General features: G+C 40.8%; 1 protein-coding gene and 1 long non-coding RNA gene across 6 annotated transcripts in view; one reads left to right on the top strand and one right to left on the bottom strand.

Moving 5' to 3' along the window:
* LOC140200488 (uncharacterized) overlaps nucleotides 1–6,496 on the bottom strand; it is a 76,920-nt gene extending 70,424 nt beyond the window's left edge. The window contains exon 1 of the long non-coding RNA XR_011886639.1: nucleotides 5,869–6,496. This is a non-coding gene — a long non-coding RNA (uncharacterized lncRNA). The remainder of the gene's footprint in view (nucleotides 1–5,868) is intronic.
* LOC140200487 (glucocorticoid receptor-like) overlaps nucleotides 5,912–19,172 on the top strand; it is a 101,489-nt gene continuing 88,228 nt past the window's right edge. The window contains exons 1-2 of one of the 5 annotated variants that reach the window (XM_072263886.1): nucleotides 5,912–6,035; nucleotides 10,228–11,252. In XM_072263886.1, coding sequence (XP_072119987.1) covers nucleotides 10,255–11,252 — 998 coding nt within the window. In that variant the 5' untranslated portion in view covers nucleotides 5,912–6,035; nucleotides 10,228–10,254. The other 4 variants (XM_072263887.1, XM_072263890.1, XM_072263885.1 and 1 more) reach the window with 4 other exon arrangements.

The following is a 19,172-nucleotide window of genomic DNA, read 5'->3' as shown; positions in this document are numbered from 1 at the left end:
ACTTGTATATGGTGTTGGAGCTGTACTTAGCCACACAGTCATAAGCGTAAATCAAGTAGAGCAGGGGACTACATACACATCTCTATGGTGCTCCTGTGCTGATGGAGATTGTGGAGAAGATGCTTTTCCCAATCTGAAATGACTGGGGTCTACAGGTGAGAACACCAGGATCCAAGAGGGTATTGTGGCCCAGGTCTTAAGAGTTTACTGATTAGTTTTGAGGGTTAAATGGTGAACTGTAACCAATAAAGAGCATACTAATGTATGCATCTTTGTGCAACTGGATCCTCAATTTCCTCATTTGCAGATGCCAGTCAGTTTGGATTGGCAACAGTTATCTCCTCAATGATCACCATCAGCACAGATGAACCACAAGGCTGTGTGCTTAGCCCCCTACTCTGCTTGGTCTATGACCGTGAGGCCATGTACAGCTTCAGCACCATATTTAAATTTGCTGACAACACTGTCATTAGTCAAATCAAAAGTGGTGATAAATCAGCATATAGGAGGGAGACTGAAAATTTGGCTGAGCGGTACCACAACAACAACAACAACAAACTCTCACTCAACATCAGCAAACTTAATGACTACAGAAGCAAACCAGAGGTCTATGAACTTTATACTTTATACTTTATTGTCGCCAAACAATTGATACTAGATCGTACAGTCATCACAGTGATATTTGATTCTGCTCTTCGTGCTCCCTGGAGTACAAATCGATAGCAAATATTAAAAATTTAAATTATAAATCATAAATAGAAAAGGGAAAGTAAGGTAGTGCAAAAAAACCGAGAGGGAGGTCTGGATATTTGGAGGGTATGGCCCAGATCCGGGTCCTCCTCAGGGATTCGGAGGTGGAGAGGGTCACCCATGATTGTGTAGCCAAGTTTCCATCGATCTCAATATACAAGTTTGCTGATGACACAACAATTGTAGGCCGTATCTCGGGTAATGATGAGTTTGAGTAGAGAGAGGAAATTAAGAACCTGGTGGCATGGTGCGAAGACAATAACCTATGCCTCAATGTCAGCAAGACGAAGGAATTGGTTGTTGACTTCAGAAGGAGTAGCGGACCGCACGACCCTATTTATATTGGTGGTGCGCAAGTGGAACAGGTCAAAAGCTTTAAGTTCCTCGGGGTCAATATTACAAATGACCTGACTTGGTCCAACCAAGCAGAGTCCACTGCCAAGAAGGCCCACCAGCACCTTTACTTCCAGAGAAAGCTAAAGAAATTTGGCCTGTTCCCTAAAACCCTCACTAATTTTTATAGATGCACTGTAGAAAGCATTCTTCTAGGGTGCAACACAACCTGGTATGGAAGTTGTCCTGTCCAAGACCAGAAGAAGCTGCAGAAGATTGTGAACACAGCCCAGCACATCACACAAACCAATCTTCCGTCCTTGGACTCACTTTACACCGCACGATGTCGGAGCAGTGCTGCCAGGATAATCAAGGACACGACCCACCCAGCCAACACACTTTTTGTCCCTCTTCCCTCTGGGAGAAGGCTCAAGAGCTTGAAGACTCGTATGGCCAGATTTGGGAACAGCTTCTTTCCAACTGTGATAAGACTGCTGAACGGATCCTGACCCGGATCTGGGCCGTACCCGCCAAATATCTGGACCTGCCTCTTGGTTTTTTTGCACTACTTTACTTTCCCTTTTCTATTTTCTATTTATGATTTATAATTTAATTTTTTTAATATTTACTATCTATTTGTACTCCAGGGAGCACAAAGCGCAGAATCAAATATCGCTGTGATGATTGTACGTTCTAGTATCAATTGTTTGGCGACAGTAAAGTATAAAGTATAAAGTTATCATTTCAGAAGATCTGTCCTGGGTGCAGCACACAAGTGCCAATACACAAAGGCACAGAAGCAACACCTTCTTAGAAGTTTGCAAAGATTTGGCATGTGTCATACCATTGGTTTTGATGAGAGTCACCGCCCTTATGAACGTGTGGGTTTTAAAAATCAGATGGGAGGCGACATTGCACATTCAGTGTATAGGTATCTGTGCTGTTCCAGAGGTGAAAAGCTTTTAGGAAAAGCATCAAAAAAATAGCAAAAATGACAAAAAAGAGAAAATGTAGCCCTTTAGGACTGCAGCTGTAAAACAGCAGTCTGAAGCAAAATACCCCACCATCACCCTCTCTTCCTTTCCCACATGCACCAAAATGAGCCTTTAAGTAGGGATCGCCTTACTCGCGGAGAAAAGCGATAGTCCATTCCTGGAATGCGGAGGGAGTTTTAGCATGAACAATTGCACAAAAAACAAATTACAAGAAGTCACATCTTTCTTCACAATCATGGATGTCCACAAATACATTCATCACAATAAGAGCACAGTGACATTGCCTAACCTAATCAATCAGCAAGCAACCATTTTCCAGGAGCCTTCACTCTTTGCCATCCCCAGAAATGAACTCTTCCACTGAGCCAGCACAGAGCATGTGCCACCACAAACAGGCACCCTTTGTAAGACACCCCACCCAGCAGGCAGGTCCCCTTTGTGAGGCTCTTAGAACAACATCAGTCCCAGCATTATGTGTGGCGCTGGGAGAAGTGCCTCTACATTTAAGGTGAATTCAGTTGGGCCTGCAGTATTGGACAAAACTAAATGGCTCCAATCACAGTTGTCCGCCAAAGTGTCTTTTGCAGGGGAAGTCGGAGCGCCAAAGTAAAATTAAAAGATACCCAATTTTAGATTTGGTTAATAAGTGGGCTGTGAAATTGAAACTGACTGAGGAAGACATAGTTGACCAAACTTGCTTGCCACCTGTCCCTTCTTGGCTCTTGCCAGAACCAGAAGTAGACCTATTCCTCCTTTCTCAGCTTCAAGGAAGCAGAGCAAATTCATCAGTGTTGATTGCAAATGAATATTTAAATAATAAATGGGGATCTTATCTGATGATTTTTACTGATGGCTCAGTGGACCCAGAGAGCAGTAGGGCAGGATTTGGGATGTATGCGTCTCAACCTGGAGTTAAGATTGGACACCAGGTATCAGATGGTGTTTCTGTCTTTGCAACAGAATTATTAGCAATCCTCTGGGCCTTATGGTGGATAGAAGGCTCTCGACCATGTAGGGTTATCACCTGTTCGGATTCTGCTGCTGCCTTAGAGGCTATAAAAGGGAATAAATCGAAAGCTCATCCTGACATAGTTATTGAGATTCTCTTAATGTTGTTTAGAGTAGGGAAGATGGGTTGTGCAGTCCGATTTTCATGGATACCTGGGCATGCTGGGGTGGAGGGAAATGAAATTGTGGATGGTATTGCAAAGTCTTCCTTACAGAGCAGGCAAGTAGAAATTAGAGTTCCCCTAGGCAGAGCAGAATTGCGAAGTAGGATTAAAAAAGGTACAGTATAGAGAAGTAGCAGCAGGAGGATTGGAAAAATAAATTAAAGGGCAGGCATTATTTTTCTAGTCACTCACTAATTAAAAAGGTCTCAGAGTGTTACCTTTTAGATCATAGAGATATGGTGAAATTAACAAGACTTAGGTTGGGGCATTGTGGGCTAAACTATTATTTAAAGAAAACAGGAAAACATCCTACTGGATTATGTGACTGTGGCAGTCCAGAAACAGTCCAGCATGTTTTGCTGAGCTGTAACTGATATAAAAGTGAAAGAAGCATATTGTTCAAGAGGCTGTCTGGCTTAAATGTATTCTACTTTTCTATTAAATCCTTCTTTGGCCACCAAGAGAACCAACATCTGATTGAAGAGTTTATTATTCAGTTTATACGTGGGACTAGGTTATATTCGAGAGTTTGAGTTCCTTGAAGTGCTATAATTAATTATTCATCCTATGGAGGGCAGTAATACGCCTAGATATGCATAAGAAGAAGAAGAAGAATCCCCTCTTTGAAATTGGAAGCAACAACAAACAGAGCATGTCAAAGAATACAGTACCACTGTCCTGGTCTGTGCAAGTGCAAACAAAACTGCCCATACTGCACATTTAGCCTAATGCATGTATGTAATAGACATACCACGAGCACTGCCCGACAGTGATAATGAGAGTTATAGGGGTACTAGGGGGAGGGAGAAATTACTTGTAGTACACCTGCTGTTATAGCATGTCATCTAAAGCTTCGACAATTTTCTATATGTGGAAAGTATACTGACTGGTTGCATCACACCTGATGTAGAAATGCCCTAGAATGGAAAAGTAGTGGGTACAGCCCAGTCCATCACAGGTAAGGTCCCCTATGAGGAGTACTGTTGCAGGAAAGTGGCATCCATCATCGAGGACCTCCGCTTTCGAGGCCATGCTCTCTTCTCAGTATTGTACAGGAGCCTCAGGTCCCACACTAACAGGTTCAAGGACAGTTACCACCTCTCAACCACCAGGCTAGAGGGATAACTTCTTTCACTGAACTCAATTCATTCTCTGTCTTTTTATATTTGTGAAATTTGTTTCTTTTGCACATTGGTTGTTTGTCCATCTTCATTGTGTGCAGTTTTTCATGGATTCTATTATTTTTTATTTACTGTGAATGCCAACAAGGAAATGAGTTACACGGTAGTATATACGGTGACTATATTTATTTTGCTAAGTTTACTTTGAGCCTTAATAGTATTTTTATTAATGTTGTTATTCTGCTGAAATCATATTTCCATGAAAAGTTGGAATTCTTCAGGCTGACTGTAAAATTGAGGCCAAACCCATTGCTATTTCTCCATCGTGACTTCATTCAATTGTGCCAATCACTGGGATGCTTTGAATTCTAAGGATAATTTACAGAATTTTTTTTGTAGAAATAGTTCCTGATTCCTCATTTGTATTCAAAATTTAATGTACTCTGCTATTTTAAATGCAGTGCAAAATATTTATATTGTTAGCCATACTTTTCACTTTTGTAGCGTTAATAGGGTAATGGAAACTCTAGCTTTCCAAATAATTGGAGAGGGAGGAACCATAGAAAATACTGCACTGGAAAGCCAATGCAAACTGTAGAACAACAATATCCAAACACTGGAATATGCCATTTGAGCTTTAGGTCTCTAGAATAAATTATAAAGCAACACATTCTTGATTCAGAATTGAGCAATGGCTGAGTTATGGATGATACCAAAGAAGTTCAATGCTTTTATTTTAAAAAAAACCTGATGGAAGTAAGTATAAATATAAAGAAAGGCAAACAACGAACCTGGCGCTGTTCACTGCTAGAACAATCAGCAGCAGATCGTGACTTCGAATAAGTGACAAAGACGTAGAAAGAGGCTACTTTTGCTTCCAATAGTTGATCAATTTAATACCGAAAAGGCAGGTGGAAAGTTTTGTTTTCGCAGTGGACTGTTCGATTGTGCAGTGCATACAGTACCCGTGTGCAATTAAATGAGTGATTGCCGGTGGTGGTGGTGGTAGTGGGGGGATTAAATAAATATCCATGCGAATTTGGCAAGTAACGCTGATTTATTGGGCTATATAGCCAATATCTATTTTCTGTATTTACGAGCAATTCTAACTGGCAGAATGGAAAATTGGATAACAGATGTCAAAAAATAAGTCATTTTTTCCATTCTAATTTTATTTTAACATATTTGAAAGCAAGAAGGATAAAAGACATGAGATAAGAAACTTGATGCGATAAAAAATGTCCTTGACCTAGTGAATACTTTAATCATGTTTCGATTTTAGAAGGTAAGATTGATAAGGAGAAAGCTGAAATAAGTAGAAAATAAACATGTTGGTTTGACGCACCTGACTTTTATCAATTTGTATAATTATCTATTTTGGCAATGAAAAAGTGAAGTGTTTAAATTAAAATGATGGGCACGTTGGTATTATATTTCAAGAATTAGAAAACGACATCTTTAATCGGGGTTTAAGACAACAAATGCTCGATAACAAACCTTTCTCACTGCTCCATCTACAGGCCACGCCAGTAGTAGGTGAGTGCAGGGAGCTCCGCACAACTTCAGTCGGTGTCCGCTGCTGCTCGTGTAGACGTTTTTTCCCGCCTCTGGAAGGTGTCAATTCCCAGCACTCTGCTCCTCCTTTGCACGATGAGGATTTTACGGTAGGACCGAATGTTCGTGAACGTAAGTTTCAATTAGCATTGCGCAAAACTACGCAAATAAGAAGTAACACACCACGGAGTTTGTGTCAACAGCCGAGCCGAGACCAAACTGTTGACACCCGCTTGTGTCACATTTCTTAATAAATCTTTATTTTTGTTGGCATTTCTTTCCGAACATTTTGCGTGCTTGGGGTTGAGGCCTCAATTCGGATTGAGTTATTGGCAGGACTTGACATTTTGTTTAGCGGGAAGGTTTTAACTCCGTTTGTTGTTTCCTTTTTCGCCAGCTCTTGTTGACGGAGGTCGGTCTTTAGGTTTTAAAACAAATGTCTCTTGCGTGTGTACATTTCGGAAACGCCCCCACCCCAAACCGATCAACCAAACAAAAACTTGCAACAACTAACACCGAGCTACAATATTAGATCATCTGGAGCATGTATACAGATCCAGGGGAATTAGACATTCTGAATATCTTTCATGAAACCTTCACTGTTTCTTAAAGCGGTGTTTGACTTGTCATTAATTTAAGTTGCACAATTTAAATTTAGAATTGCTTAAAATATTTGAGCAGTTCTGCATTGAGTAGTTCCAAAATATTTTTTCATTAGGAACCAAAAAATGTTAGCGCGTTTTCTTAACTTCCTTTGTGTTGTATTTTTTTGTTTTTGGGGGGGGGGGGTAGCGTGCGCTTTATTTCTGGCGCAGTATTTAAGTAGCGGCGACCTTGCGCTGTGACGTCGGTACCGCGTTTGCGCGTTGAAAGCAGTTCGTTGATTGGGCGGCGGGGCGTCGCGAGTGCGCGCAGCATCTGGATTGCGTGGCCGCGCCGCTGCTGCAGCTCGGCAATCTGGCGGCGAGTGGTCGTGAGCGAGCGGTGACATTTTAAAGAGGCGAAGAGAGTGGGGCGCTCCCTCTTCCACAGCGAGAGCAGGTCCGGGCGGGGCGGCGCCATGAGGTGAGCAGCTGATCGGCGGCGAACTCCAGTTTGCCATTCTGTTTACGAGGCTCGGAAGTTGCGTTCGAGGGGGGAGCGGCTCGGCCCGTGACTTGGGCCCTAACGGCCCGCAGCTGTCAGGGGAACTTTGGCCGCTCGGCCCTGAGGGCTATTGCCTACATCTCTGCTAGACCAGTGTCAACTTGACTGTAACCTCTTGTCGATTTGTATTGGAGTTTATAATGTAGTTAAAGCACAGCTAAAGTGGGTTGATAATTACGTGTACACACACAGACACAAACACACACAATTTGATGCACCTTAAAGTCACACCTGAATTGATTGAAATCGCACCAGAAACCCGAACGCAATTCAACGCCCGTGCCTCCAAGAGCTCTCACTAAACTGACGGTTTGTCCAAGACCGGATTGCAATCTGACAGCGGCCAACACAGTGGGTATAACTTCATCAAATTTGTGTGGGTGAGTGGCGGAAAGAGTACTGTACAACATAAAATCCAGCCACAAGGCTCGCCAGCGTCCTCCCGCCCCTTCTGTGGACGAATGCGCGGTTCCCACGTTGTTCTCATTGGACACCTCAGTACCCACAAAACTGGAGTGGAACCAAGTCGGCCGGGATTCTCGGGGAACTAACTACGGAATAATAGGAACGTTTTTCATAAAATGAGAGATGTCACGGTGCTCTACGGTTTCCATCGATTGTGACAAAGCTGGGCTGGGTCTTGGTGGATCACCTAGAAGTTTGTATAGTCATATTTTCGGGAGGCACGCTGTTCGTGCTTTACTTTGGCGACAGATGTCATTTTTCTCTCTATCGATTGGTGTGCAGATTCTGTTCCAAAGATAGTACTGCCACCTGAATTCTAGCAATAGACTTATCCCCGACTATTCAATTTGACTGCACTACTCGGGCTTTGACTACTTTTGATTAAAGATGGACAAAGTCTAGCATCAAATTGACGCTAATCACTTAGCACTTCGTGATATAGCCCCGCTGCATTTTATGCTGGATTAAAAAGAAGATTGCCACTAAAATCACAATACGTGATACAAGGGATGGAAGGTATTATGAATAAAGCTTCGTGTGACTCTGTAAATTGTATTTATTTAGAGATACAGTTCCTAACAGGCCTTTCCAGACCAATAGGGTGCACTGCCCGGGAACCCACCTATTTAACATCAGCCTAATCACATGACAATTTACAGTGACTGATTAACCTACTAACTGATAGGTCTTTGGAATGTGGGAGAAAACTGGAGCACCCAGAGGAAACCCACGCAGTCACAGAGAGAATGAACAGACTCCTTACAGAGTTGAACTCCGAAGCCTCGTACTATGATAGGGTCACATTAACGCTATGCTAACATTGCGTCCTATTTCACAGACTCATTCTGACAAATTTGGAATATTTTTAGTCCTCGTATGAGTTAGCATTTTATTATTTTGTTCTTATATACTGGTCATATTAAAGTTCTGGTTTAACAATGTTGGTCTGCTCTTTGTTGACAGTTTGCTCTCCTCAATTGATTAATGTTTTCCTTGAAATTAATTAGACAAGAGGACCATTATAAATCAACATTTGTTTGTTGAGAACATTGTTTCCTGGAAATCATAAATCTTAATTTATGGAGCTAGACTGAAAAGTAATGTACAGGGATAGAACGAAGTATAAATATAGCAAATCAAAAGCCAGATCAGACAAAATGTATTATAAAGATTAATTAGTAACAGGGGAATGGTCATAACCATTTAGAAGATACAAACATGTAAAGGAAATGTTCTTCAATATCTGTATAAATAGTGAGCTTATTTAAGGATGCCTGTAGTTATGGACTATGCCAGATATGTAATTGTGAATTGTTGAATGTTCACTTTATAAATGAGGCTTTGAGTGCGCCAGAGGATAGAGAAGTCGTTAAATTAACATATTCACATAGCCCATTCTTCCTGCAAAGAGCAGATGTTTGTAGGTCAGATTTCTTATTGAACTGAGCACTGAGTTGTATTTCCTAATTTAAATGATTGGTGCATTCAAGTGTAAATTAAGTGATAAGTATGAGTAGTTACCCAGCAATATGTACTTTATCCAGATTGTTTATTTAATAATTGAAAATCAATGTTCTACTAACATAAAAATTACTATTGAATTCAGTAATTATTATAACCATGTTAAATAAACATTCAAATAGACAATAATTTCTGACTATTAGGTAAATTTGTAGAAAAACAAATAGCGTTCTGCATGTTGCATGAATGGTTTGAGCACTTTGCTTGTATGAGGCATGCAAGTCATTGTAAGATCTTGGATAGAGATGTTAATTATATATTTCTGCATTAATACTTGGATTTTAGTTCTCAGAAGAAATAATTATATTCTAAATTCAATAATTCACTGACATGAAGATAATACCTGGACTGACCTTATTGATAGCCAGCATGTAAATTGGGGAAAAGAAGGTTACCAAGTGTGGATCATTGACAAATCAGGATGCTGTTAAGAGGTCAAGAGTGGAAAATCTTGTTAGAATCAGCACCACAGAGGATATTATTTCTTGAAGACGTGAATCTGGGAGATGAGAATGTCTTCAAGTGCTTTGGTGATGAACAGTAGTTGCAGGGATTAGGGAATTGAGGTTGGGTTTTGTTTTTGAAGAATAGGTGTGGTCGTGAAAGTAGTTTTGAAATGAAGTGGAACAGGATGGGAGAAGCAAAAACCATTTTAATGCCAGTGAGCATTGGGAGCGAGAAGTGAAAGTTGAGTGTTCTGCACTTTGTGATGAATAGATTCAAGGCTGATGCATTAAGTTTGAACCCATTCTCATGGGTAAGGTTAGCTCAGAGAGGAGATGCCGAGAGATGGGTGCAAAGCAAGCAAGCTTTTGGATCCTGAATTAGCATGGGGAATTGTGGGAGTAGGAGTGATATGGGCTTAAGGAAAGGGGTAAATATTAGGTAAAATGACTGGTGACCAAGTTTGAGGTGCAGAAGTCTCCACTTATTAGATTTTGAATACACCACCATTCTTTATCTCATATATCAGAAATTTCAGTGTGTGGAAAGATGCATTAAGAATTAATGTGGGGATGGTGGGGATGTTGGAAAATGATGGGTGTAATCAATGAAAATCAAATTGGAGCAGATTTATAGTACCTTGAGAAATGAAGTATTGTGCTTTTTTTTTTCTGCATTTGTTTTATGATCACCATTCCAACTGAAATGTCCTTAAATTTGTTTCAGGTTTTGCTATAAATATCCAGCCAAGTGATGGCAAATTTAGTGGAAAATATGAACATGAAACCGGGAAAACAAACCTGGAACGTGGCTGCTGATGGAATAAGTGGAAGGAATTTGAAAGACTATGAGGGAGGTACAGAAAGTGGAGAGGCACTGTCAGTCACATCTGCATCCGTGATGCAGTTCCTGCCGACCAGTGGCAGCAGTAGTAATAAACAGCATTTCATTGGAGTTGAGATCACAAGTGGAGCTAGTGGGCAACAGGAGCACCTTGCTCAGGCAACCAATGATCTGTCAGAGCTGGAACAAAGTCTTGCTGCTTTAAATGAATTGCAGGATACTACGAACAGAGCAAAATCCGAAAGGGAAGTGGGCTTGTACCCAGGCACCTGTGATGATGATCTCACTGGGGTCTTTGAAGATAGTGGCTCGGTAGATTTTTTGCCAGATCTTGAGTTCTTCCCATCTCCAAAAGGGGAGAAACAGCAGGATAGCCCTTGGAGCCTGACTGATTTCTGCGAAGATGACAATTCGGGCCTTCTGTCACCTCTGTCTTCTGAGCCTGCCTTGCTTGGGAGCAATTTGATGGAACCACAGCTGACTGAGGACTGCATTGTTTCTTGGCCATCTTCAGAAAATAAGGGTACTGAGAGCAAAGCAAATATTTGGGCCCCATTGCAGTTGCCAGCTACTAGCTCTACTTCAAAGGACATGAAACTGGAACAAGAGAGCTACATTGAGTTAGTCACTCCAGGAGTCATTAAGCAGGAGCAAGTCAGCAGGGGTTACTGCAGTGCTGCAAATGGGTCATCATTAGCACAGAGTCCAGTTAAGGATCCCATCTATATATACAGTACAGAACCAGTTCAAACTTCTGGCGGTAACAGTCCCTTCTTCGACTTCATTCCGACTTTCCCAGCTGTTACTCAGGCCTGGGATGTGAGCCATCATCCCAGTCCAATTTTTACTGGCAGCAAGACAGGGGATCTCTCTTCTGTGAGAGGAGCTTTACCATCCAATCGCAACAGGTGAGCATTAATATTGTTGCACTCAGTTAAATGTGATTTTTGTGTTGATAAAATGGACTATCATGAGTGCAAAACATGGTGGCTGAAATGTGAATAAAAATTCCCGTGAACATTATAATCTCATAAAATATATACTAATTTTTTTTTAAGTTTTATATCGACATTTCATTGGGAATGATAAATATAGATAAGTTCCTTGTGTGGCAATTATGAATTAACAATCTACAATGCCTCAGTTTTGTATGAAGGGCCTAACTACGCTACAGTAACCTTTCCCCTTCCCATGTTCTATGTACCAATTACAGAATGTTTGACGATAAAGTTGGAACAGAACTATGTCAGCACCCCTTGACCTGTAACTGCATTTATTTTTCCATTCTGTATGTGCAACATATGACAAATGACTTGGTGTGTGTACATGTGTGTGAAAGCAGAGGCAGCTTAGTGGACTTGAAAAATTAGGGCGGTGGTTTAAATTATTATATACTGATTTCATCAAAACTAGTTTTGAGTCACATAGTAGTGCCAGAACATTTCTAAAAATGAGAATTTAAAAATCAACCAAAAAGGACTGAAATAACTCCATGACATATTATTCTGCTTCTACAAGGCTGATGTGTAAGATCCACTGTATACAAATTTTGATTCACTTCAATATATATTGTTTGTGCAAACAACTTAGGATCATCTGGTTTGTAAGAACTGTGGGTTTGGGGTGGTAGATTTACACAAACAATATATCTTGAAGTGAATCAAAATTCATTAACTGTGCTTTATTAACCTTTTTACTGTTAGAAACATAGAAAATAGGTGCTGGAGTAGGCCATTCGGCCCTTTGAGCCTGCACCGCCATTCAGTATGATCATGGCTGATCATCCAACTCAGAACCCTGCACCAACCTTCCCTCCATACCCCCTGATCCCTTTAGCCACAAGGGCTATATCTAACTCCCTCTTAAATATAGCCAGTGAACTGGCCTCAACTGTTTCCTGTGGCAGAGAATTCCACAGATTCACCACTCTCCGTGTGAACAAGTTTTCCCTAATCTCGGTCCTAAAAGGCTTCCCCTTTATCCTCAAACTGTGACCCCTCGTTCTGGACTTCCCCAACATCGGGAACAATCTTCCTGCATCTAGCCTGTCCAATCCCTTTAGGATTTTATACGTTTCAATCAGATCCCCCCTCAATCTTCTAAATTCCAACGAGTATAAGCCTAGTTCATCCAGTCTTTCATCATATGAAAGTCCTGCCATCCCAGGAATCAATCTGGTGAACCTTCTTTGTACTCCCTCTATGGCAAGGATGTCTTTCCTCAGATTAGGGGACCAAAACTGCACACAATACTCCAGGTGTGGTCTCACCAAGGCCTTGTACAACTGCAGTAGTACCTCCCTGCTCCTGTACTCGAATCCTCTCGCTATAAATGCCAGCATACCATTCGCCTTTTTCACCACCTGCTGTACCTGCATGCCCACTTTCAATGACTGGTGTATAATGACACCCAGGTCTTGTTGCACCTCCCTTTTCCTAATCGGCCACCATTCAGATAATAATCTGTTTTCCTGTTTTTGCCACCAAAGTGGATAACTTCACATTTATCCACATTAAATTGCATCTGCCATGAATTTGCCCACTCACCTAACCTATCCAAGTCACCCTGCATCCTCTTAGTATCCTCCTCACAGCTAACACTGCCGCCCAGCTTCGTGTCATCCGCAAACTTGGAGATGCTGCATTTAATTCCCTCATCCAAGTCATTAATATATATTGTAAACAACTGGGGTCCCAGCACTGAGCCTTGTGGTACCCCACTAGTCACTGCCTGCCATTCTGAAAAAGTCCCGTTTATTCCCACTCTTTGCTTCCTGTCTGCCAACCAATTCTCTATCCACATCAATACCTCACCCCCAATACCGTGTGCTTTAAGTTTGCACACTAATCTCCTGTGTGGGACCTTGTCAAAAGCCTTTTGAAAATCCAAATATACCACATCCACTGGTTCTCCCCTATTCACTCTACTAGTTACATCCTCAAAAATTCTATGAGATTCGTCAGACATGATTTTCCTTTCACAAATCCAAGCTGACTTTGTCCGATGATTTCACTGCTTTCCAAATGTGCTGTTATCACATCTTTGATAACTGACTCTAGCAGTTTCCCCACCACCGATGTTAGGCTAACTGGTCTATAATTCCCCGGTTTCTCTCTCCCTCCTTTTTTAAAAAGTGGGGTTACATTAGCCACCCTCCAATCCTCAGGAACTTGTCCAGAATCTAAAGAGTTTTGTAAAGTTATCACTAATGCATCCACTATTTCTTGAGCTACCTCCTTAAGCACTCTGGGATGCAGACCATCTGGCCCTGGGGATTTATCTGTTCTTTGTTATTTTGTTAAAATGGATTTTGAAGTTGAGTGTTATTTTGTTAAAATGGATTTTGAAGTTGAGTCAGAATATAGGATTTATTTTCATTAGTTCTAAAATAGTATTTGATCTTGGGTTAACAAGTTTGATTTTTCCAAAATAAAGTATTAAAACTTGCTTTTTTAATGTTATAAATCTCAAAGAAGTATATAAGATATTTGTATAACAAAGCATGATTCTGCTAATGCAGAATATAAAAACAATCTGCTGAAAATGGTGACTGGGTCAGAGGGAGCATCTTAGAGAGGGGAATAGGTTGGTATTTTATGACGATAACTTGTATCTGGCCTAAGAACAAATGAAAACCAGACAGGAGCATTAGAATCAGAATCAGGTTTAATATCACTGGCATATATCGTGAAATTTGTTGACTTTGCAACAAATTTCAGAGTATCACAAATTGAGTTCGATGCTCTATTTTCTTGCATTATTCCCATATCCTTTTATTCTCCTAATTTGTAGAAATGTAGTGATTTGTTTTAAACCAAATGGATGACTGAGCTTCTGTTGGTCTCTGGTGCAGAGAATTACAAACACTTAGCTGCCTCTGGGTGAAATTTCTCCTTGTCTCAGTCATAAAATGGCTCTCCGTTTACTATGAGACTATGATCTCTGATTCAAGACTATTCAGTCACAGGAAACATCCTCTTTGTATCCACTCTGTTGTGTCCTGTAGGAAGTTTAGAAATTTCACTGAGATCACCTCCCAACCTTATAATAGTAGTCATACTTTATTGATCCCGAGGGAAATTGGTTTTCGTTACAGTTGCACCATAAATAATTAAATAGTAATAAAACCATAAATAATTAAATAGTAATATGTAAATTATGCCAGTAAATTATGAAATGTCCAGGACCAGCCTATTGGCTCAGGGTGTCTGACCCTCCAAGGGAGGAGTTGTAAAGTTTGATGGCCACAGGCAGGAATGACTTCCTATGATGCTCAGTGTTGTATCTCAGTGGAATGAGTCTCTGGCTGAATGTACTCCTGTGCCCAAGCAGTACATTATGTAGTGGATGGGAGACATTGTCCAAGATGGCATGCAACTTGGACAGTATCCTCTTTTCAGACACCACCGTCAGAGGGTCCAGTTCCATCCCCACAACATCACTGGCCTTGCAAATGAGTTTGTTGATTCTGTTGGTGTCTGCTGCCCCAGCGCACAACAGCAAACATGATAGTACTGGCCACCACAGACTCGTAGAACATCCTCAGCATCGTCCAACAGATTAGTTTCATTGAAAACAGAATGAAAACATAGTGAAAACAGTCTCTTAAAAGAGAACATGCTTAAATGATGCGGTCCATGACATGGATCTGTAAGGTATCGATGTCAGGGAGGACGATCCCACACTTCAGGCAAGCGTGTTCTGGCAGAATACCTTGGTGCTCCCAACCGGGGTTTCTGGGTTCTCGCACTCCCTGCTGCTGTAATGCATCATCATCCTCGGTCACTGGCCCACAACTTCCATGCCGGTGCTGAAGTTCTGCTAAAGACTGCCTGCCAAATGTGTCCATTTCTTCCTTCAGTTGTGTGTTTTCTTTCAGCAGCAGGTCCAGCTTTTCAGCCACGGCCTCCTTTTCTGCATGAGTTTTCTCTCGAGCTGCTCTCTCGGCATGGAAATCTGCACTGTAAACTTCAGCTGTGCTTTGAATACAGCCACGGTTTCCATTTCTTCTTCCTGTTTGATGATGGTCTGCTTCATTGTATCAATCTTTTGTTGCTTTTCCACCAAGGCTTTTTCAGCCACTTCTAACTGAGCAGAAATATCAACCAAAGCCACATTCTGCGCCTTCTCCACACTTAACTCATCAGCTTGCTGGGCAACAGTTTGCTGCAGCTGATTAACTGTTTTCTGGTTCTCTTCCATTGTCCTTTTAACAACAGTCAGCTCAGCAGTAAGTCCAGAAAATGTTTCCTTCTGTTTACTCTCTCTAATTTTCATTTCTTCATCAGTCTTCAACAAATTTTCATAGTCTTTAAACAAAGTATCATAGGCAGCTTGCATTTGTGTAAGTTTTCTCTTTTCCTCTGCCAGTGCCACTTTTTCATCGAATAACTTTGACTGCAAAATCTTTTCTTCAGACTGCAAGCTTTCCACTTGCAGTTTCAATAGAGGGGCATCCTTTTAGAATGGAGATGAGGAGGAATTTCTTTAGCCAGAGAATGGTGACTCTGTGGAATTCTTTGTCACAGGCAGCTGTGGAGGTTGACAGATTCTTGATTGGTTAGGGCATGAAGCGATACGGGGAGAAGGCAGGAGGTTGGGACTGAGATGAAAATTGAATCAGCCATGATAAAATGGCGGAGCAGACTCGATGAGCCAAGTGGTCTAATTCTGCTCCTATATCTTAAGCTCTTCCCAGCTGCCAAGAGAATTCACAGTTGCTTACATCACGACAGTCTGCATTCCACCACAAGCCCACACTGAGTTAGCAACAACACAACTGTATGATGTTATTAATAAGCAACTGTCTGTCCAGCCTTCATCACAGCCAATGATTTCAATCAGCCCATCCTTAAGACAGTCGTCTCTAGATTTTGCCGGAATGTGGAATGCCCCACAAAGGGCAATAATACACTGGACTAGATTTACACTAATATTACAGGCATATACAGGGCTTATCAATGCCCTCATCTGGGACTGTCCAACCACCTGTCTTTATTTGTAATTCCAGCCTATAGACCAGTGATAGGAAGGCAAAACCAATTATGGAGTCAGTGACAGTGTGGCCTGAGGGAGCTGTCTCACAGCTTCAGGACTGCTTCAAGTGCACAGACTGGAAGCTGTTTGTATGCCAAGCAACGCATGGTTTGAGAATTGACTTGGAGGAATACACCACTACTGTCACTATATTTGCACTATATCAAATACTCTGTAGATAATGACACCAGCAATAAAAACTTGCATGTATTCATTCCCTAATCAGAAGCCATGGATGAACAACGAATTCCAGATCCTGCTCAGGGCTTGGTGCTGCTTGCAGATCCACTGACGCAGCAGCATACAGCGAAACCAGGTTATCCTTAAAATAGGTATTAGAACTGCCAAGTTCAGATACAAGCAACAGATAGAGACACAGTTAAATAACGCCACCAGCCCTTGATGTGTGTGGGAAGAGAGAAGGAAAATTGTCGTGTCATGTAGATCTTTTCCACTTTTCAATTGCTGGGAAGCTGCTTAATATTGACATACTAGGCTGTGGTTTTATGCACAGTCACATAAATCTGCAAACACGAGGAATTCTGCAGATGCTGGAAATTCAAGCAACACACATCAAGATTGCTGGTGAATGCAACAAGCCAGGCAGCATCTCTAGGAAGAGGTACAGTCGACGTTTTGGGCCGAGACCCTTCATGACGAAGGGTCTTGGCCCGAAACGTCGACTGTACCTCTTCCTGGAGATGCTGCCTGGCCTGCTGCGTTCACCAGCAACTTTGATGTGTGTCACATAAATCTGGCTTCCTTTCTCTGATGACCAAATCAAATCTTCTGGGTTTTTTTGAGCATTTGCTGCTACATCAAAAAAAAGAAACTTGCGTTTTTATACATGAAGAATGTCTTTATATACAGTGGATTTTGGTTAATTGCGCCATCAGTAATTGGAGGCAACTGCTTGTTGGATAACTCTAAATAAAACAACTCAAGAAAGTAGTTGGGATTCACTTTGTTTATTTGGGACACTATGCTGCTTAATTGGGACAAGAGGTTGCTAACTACAGTTAACTAGCAGTCTAACCGCAGTCAGTCATGTGCACTTGTGTAGCTGTTAGACACTGTACCATGCTTAAAGTGAACAGTTTTTAAATAGTATCAGTTGTGTGTTTTTGTTCAAAAAAAACATTGATTTTTGTCACTGATAATGTTCAGAAATAAGCAGTAAAACAATTCAGAATTGTTGTGCTCACTGTGATTTCAAGCATTCAAGCTTGGAGATATCAGAAATTGCCAGGAGTGAAAATGAAATAATTTTACTACTTCAAGTTAGAAACTACGAAGAATTTGAAGGTATCAACAATCATATTGAATTCCTCTGTCAATAGTTACTAGGAAATAGTTTTATAGTGCTGTAGTGTTCTAATTTATTCTGTATACCTTTTTAACTATTTCCATGAAGCATCCGCTAAAATGTACGTTTGTACTCGACTTGATGTGTCCCAATTAACCGGAATCCACTATATAAATATAATTTCTTTAGATGCATCTGTATTTAGAAAAATAAATCTATAATTTCAGTCTATTTGTTTTCTCAAGTTAAGAAGAAATAAAGTGAAAAGCTTACATTATTTATAGAATAACATAGCATAGTAAGAGGCGATTATTCCCATCTGGATACTTGGAGAGGCAAATCAATACTACCATTCTGCCATTGATTTATTTAGTTCTCTTTTGAATATGTTTTTACCACATATTGAGCACTGCAGTCCAAACTTTTTGCTGTGGCCCTCCTGGTTATTGACTTTTTCAGACACAGAAATGCTATCTATTTACTCAATCCAAATGCTTCATGATTTTAAACAGTTTTATCAAATATCCCTTTAGCCCATGTTGGGTGTATGAAGCTTACCCCTCATTCTGAGAATAAATTTTGTAAATTTCTTGACTCGATGTAAAACCTTATAAAAATGTTTGCTCTAATGCTTCCCTTCAATCTCATAGTAAGAGTTGTTTGATATAGAATGTTTTAAATAAGTTCTTGCTTACTCAGCAGCTCAGCAGAGCCCCAACTCCAGTCAAGGGAAATCCTCGGAGGGGTCTCAGTGATGTGAACTCTCCAGACAACAAAGGGGACATTCGTTATTGGATAGAAGGATTCTCACGCTGCTAACCAGTGGGCACCAATCCATATTAATCCCATCTTCCAGCACTTAGTCTATAGGCTTCTAATCCTAAGTAATTTAAGTATCAATTGAGACACCTTTTAAATGCTGTCATCAACTCTGCTTCTACCACTCTCTCAGGCAATGTAGTCCAAATACCACTCTGTCAAACTAGATCCTTCATATATAAACTTCCATGAAATACTTGCTATTTTTCTAAATTATCTTTGTAATTCAAACTTCCTTCAGAATGAAATAAGTTTGCTTTTTGTTATGAAAGATTTGTTTCCTTTTTCAATTTCTGCTACTCTGTGCAGCTTGAGGAATTTTCATGTTATTCTGACTTCTGCAGAAGCTAATGTAGTGCTTACAATTCATTTCAGAAGTACCTTTTGCTATTCAGATTTTTATTGTGCCTTGCATTTGCTATGGACAAAGCAATGACTGGTGTTTTACAAGTGGTCAAGTCTATCTTGTATCAGAACTGAGAATATTCTGAACTCAATTTTATAAATATTTTCAATATCTTTTTAACTCCATTTCTACCTTGCTATCTTTATTGTTTAACATTATTTGAGTTTCTGCCTGCTATGACGGTATCATTTGCAAACTTGTAGATGGTGTTAGAGCACAATATGGCCATGCATTGGTGAGGAACTTGAGGATGCAGCCTTG

This window comes from Mobula birostris, chromosome 7, assembly GCF_030028105.1.
Source record: "Mobula birostris isolate sMobBir1 chromosome 7, sMobBir1.hap1, whole genome shotgun sequence".
NCBI classification, from domain to species: Eukaryota; Metazoa; Chordata; class Chondrichthyes; order Myliobatiformes; family Myliobatidae; genus Mobula; species Mobula birostris.
This window is presented reverse-complemented; position numbering and strand designations above follow the sequence as displayed.